Source organism: Lottia gigantea (assembly GCF_000327385.1).
Source record: "Lottia gigantea unplaced genomic scaffold LOTGIsca_917, whole genome shotgun sequence".
Classification (NCBI taxonomy): Eukaryota; Metazoa; Mollusca; class Gastropoda; family Lottiidae; genus Lottia; species Lottia gigantea.
The window spans coordinates 9,361-12,683 of record NW_008711005.1 but is presented as its reverse complement, the minus strand read 5'-3'; the positions used below and the strand labels follow the sequence as shown (position 1 = coordinate 12,683).

The 3,323-nt window shown below is 35.2% G+C and overlaps 1 protein-coding gene across 1 annotated transcript in view; it reads right to left on the bottom strand.

The window, feature by feature from the left end:
- Positions 1–584: 584 nt before the first annotated feature.
- The window catches only part of LOTGIDRAFT_176285 (hypothetical protein), a gene marked incomplete at both ends in the record, with an annotated part of 8,824 nt that continues 6,085 nt past the window's right edge, over positions 585–3,323 (bottom strand). The window contains 4 exons of the mRNA XM_009068616.1: positions 585–787; positions 1,121–1,285; positions 1,503–1,616; positions 2,584–2,775. Of these exons, the coding sequence (XP_009066864.1) occupies positions 585–787; positions 1,121–1,285; positions 1,503–1,616; positions 2,584–2,775 (674 nt within the window). The remainder of the gene's footprint in view (positions 788–1,120; positions 1,286–1,502; positions 1,617–2,583; positions 2,776–3,323) is intronic.

Below are 3,323 nucleotides of genomic sequence, written 5' to 3'. Positions count from 1 at the left end.
AGCAGGATAGAGCATGTTGAACCTTCCAGAATGCCTGACGTCACTCAGGGTTATTATCATTTTCCCATCTATACCACCAATGGAGTATGTAGTAAAGTGCCTTAAAGAAGTATTTCTGAAATAATGTTTTAAAATCTTGCCTATAAATTAGAAACAAGTACTTTCTTTAAAAGCTTCCTTGTAATAGTTATATCTGATTGAAGATTGTTACTAGATTTTAATATTGTTTTTACTCTTTAATTTAAATATAACCGCCAATGCATACATTTCCATTAAATTCAAGAAACTCAAACCAAACGAAGAGTGGCATCGGGCATTCTGGAAATAACCTACCTTTCTACCAACACCTGTCACCTGAACACATATTGGAGCTTTAATTCAATAAGTTTATGACCTTGGACTCAGGAATTGAAACTAAAAAGTTGACAGTCAAAATGTTCACCAGTAGGGTCACTAGCCTATTTGTGAGTAATAGATATTCCAAATAATCAGCATTAGCCACATGAAGTTAATCCTATTTAATGTCCATTCTCAAAGAACTCAAGCCGCCCACAAAGAGCTTCCAATAGGCGAAAAAGGGGAATTTACCAAAGTCGTGACAGACATCTTTTGAAAGATCCCCAAAAGGTGTTATCTTCCACTTGTTGTTGGAAGATAACCCTCTTGACGGATCCCCAAAAGGTGTCTACCACTTTCTCTTGTGGGAGAATTGCTCTCTTAAAACAACCCCAGTAGCTGTTATCTACGATTTCTTCCACATGAAAGTAGTAAGAAACTCCATAGTACACTGAAATACATCAAATAATGATATTGTGAAAATAGGAGGCTACACCAAAACTTTGGTCTGCTTAGCGGAAGATCTAAGCATAAATGCTAAGCCCATGATTTTGTAAATGTGTGACCATCTCCCCACCATCAGACATGCAGACTGGTATTGGAACTGGTCATGGTGACAAACGAATCACTTCTGGCAAAATCTTAGGAAAACAAATGGGAATGGGAATCTATAGGCTAGCTATAGACTAAAGGTTATAGAATTGAAATTCTGAAGTAAAAGCTTAGAGTGACTTGTTTTCTATGCCCCAGCTTTACTCTGGAGGGACAACTACTAAATACTTACCAATACATCCAAGGAGTAATCCAGCGAATACTACTTTAATCAGCCATTTAATCAGTGATTTTACTTTGATGGCATCGATCTCTTCTATTTCACTTGGATAATCAGAATCATCAAGATCTGAGTTTGTATAGTCTGAATCAGTATCATCTTCAGAGTAATCATAAGCTGTATAATAGAATAACAACAGCAGGATAATAATCATTACAATTTAGTGTAAAGTCATAATGGTATATCAATAACAAAGATCCTGAGAAGGCTATCAGTTTATAAAACCGGTCGTGATTTCCTCTCGACTCAAAAAATGTGAACAGACCGACGATATAATATATAGCAGAAACTGTAAAATTTTGTAAATCGGTCAACATCAAAACAGCAGTATTACCTTCCTCATCAGATGAATCTGGGACAGCAAATGATACGGATTTAGTATTTTTCTTTTGTTTAGTTGAATCAAATGTCCGAGCAGTCTTCAATATCGATGGCGCTCGTTTTCCAGCTACAATAATCAAAATTGAAATAGATTCGATTTAAGTTATTAAAGTCAGCACGAGATCATGGAGTTCCTTCTCAAAGTTATTTAATAACAATAATCCTTGTTAACGGATACATGGGTTTATAATGGTAATATAATTATACTTAAAGAATTAACAATACACAGTGTGATTGATGGAAACTCTCCTACTTTTCACCCACGCAATATCATTTTTATACGCCCACATGAAATGGGGGGCGTATATTGCCGTCACCCATGTCCGTCCGTCGGTCGGTCCGTCCGTCCACAATTGCTCGTAAACACTCTACAAGACACAATTCTTGATTTTGACAAAACTTGGTATTAGTGTTCGTAATCACCCAAGGATGAACCCTATTGAAAATCAGAAGAATCGAAAAATATTTAGTATAAGTTATTGCCCTGGTTTTTGAAAACGCGTTCAATTTTCAGCTCGTAAACACTCTAGAAGGCACAATTCTTGATGGATTTTAACGAAACTTTGCATGAGTGTTCGTAATCACCCAAGGATGAACCCTATTGACAATCAGAAGTATCGAAAAATATTTAATATGAGTTATTGCCCTTGTTCTTGAAAACGCGTTCAATTTTTAGCTCGTAATCGCTATAGAAGGCACAATTCTTGACGGATTTTGATGAAACTTGGTGTGAATGTTCGGAATCACCCAAGGATAACCCGATTGAACTCATACTCATTATTATTCAGTATCGACCTTAAGAGTTCAAAAGAAGTGTATGACTGAAGGTTGAATATTTCATACTGCTGATTGTGACTGTACTGCTAAATATTTTTATTCAAAATCAAAGCTGCCAGTGGGTGTATATTACCTTGCCTGGCAAGCTATCTTTAAGTTACGTTTTAGACTAGCCGAACAACATCGGACTGAATGGTAAACGGTTTCGTCTATAGAACCTAGCTGGTGATAGCATGGACATAAATATTTATACTTACTCCATTGTGCATTATCTTTTTCTGTACCGATAATCTCTGAAAATGTTTTACCCCCACCGAAGATCTTTTCTTGTGGAAAGGTAGTTTTTAACACTCCATGGTTCCATTTGAATGTTCCATTTACGAATGCAGTTTCCTTGGTTTTGCCAGCATATTGTTGTTGCGAACCTATCTTATCTAACATAAGATGATCTAAAATATAAAACAAAAAATAGATGTCAAGCTCAATCTGGATATCTCGTTTCTTGTTTTACTATAGAAGTTACTTCATTCAAACTTTGATTTGACGGGGATCTTCATTAAATCGTCTTTTGTGAATTTGACACATAGACATGAAGAACAAAACGTTGTCATAATAAATTCTAACCAGTTAAAACATTCATATTTGCATTTTAATCATTGGTTGATGCTTTGCTGTGCTGATAACTTAATTAGATATTGGCAATATTGTCCATTTTAGAAAAAAATTTCTATTGGCATTTTACTAGTGTATGAATTCACAGCCCGAGTTCCAAGATCAACAAGAACTATTGAAATATCTTGCATCATGGATAAATGTTTCTAATTCAGAGTCTGTACAATGCAAAGAATAAAAAAATAAATAAATAAATAAATAAAAAATAACAATACCTTCTTTTCCCAGAGCAGGAAAAGTTGGTTTTCGAGACAATTGTCTTTTAGCTGTAGATCTATAATAGGCTGTAGGTTGTGATAGGAGTTTCTGTTGAGTATTACCCCCC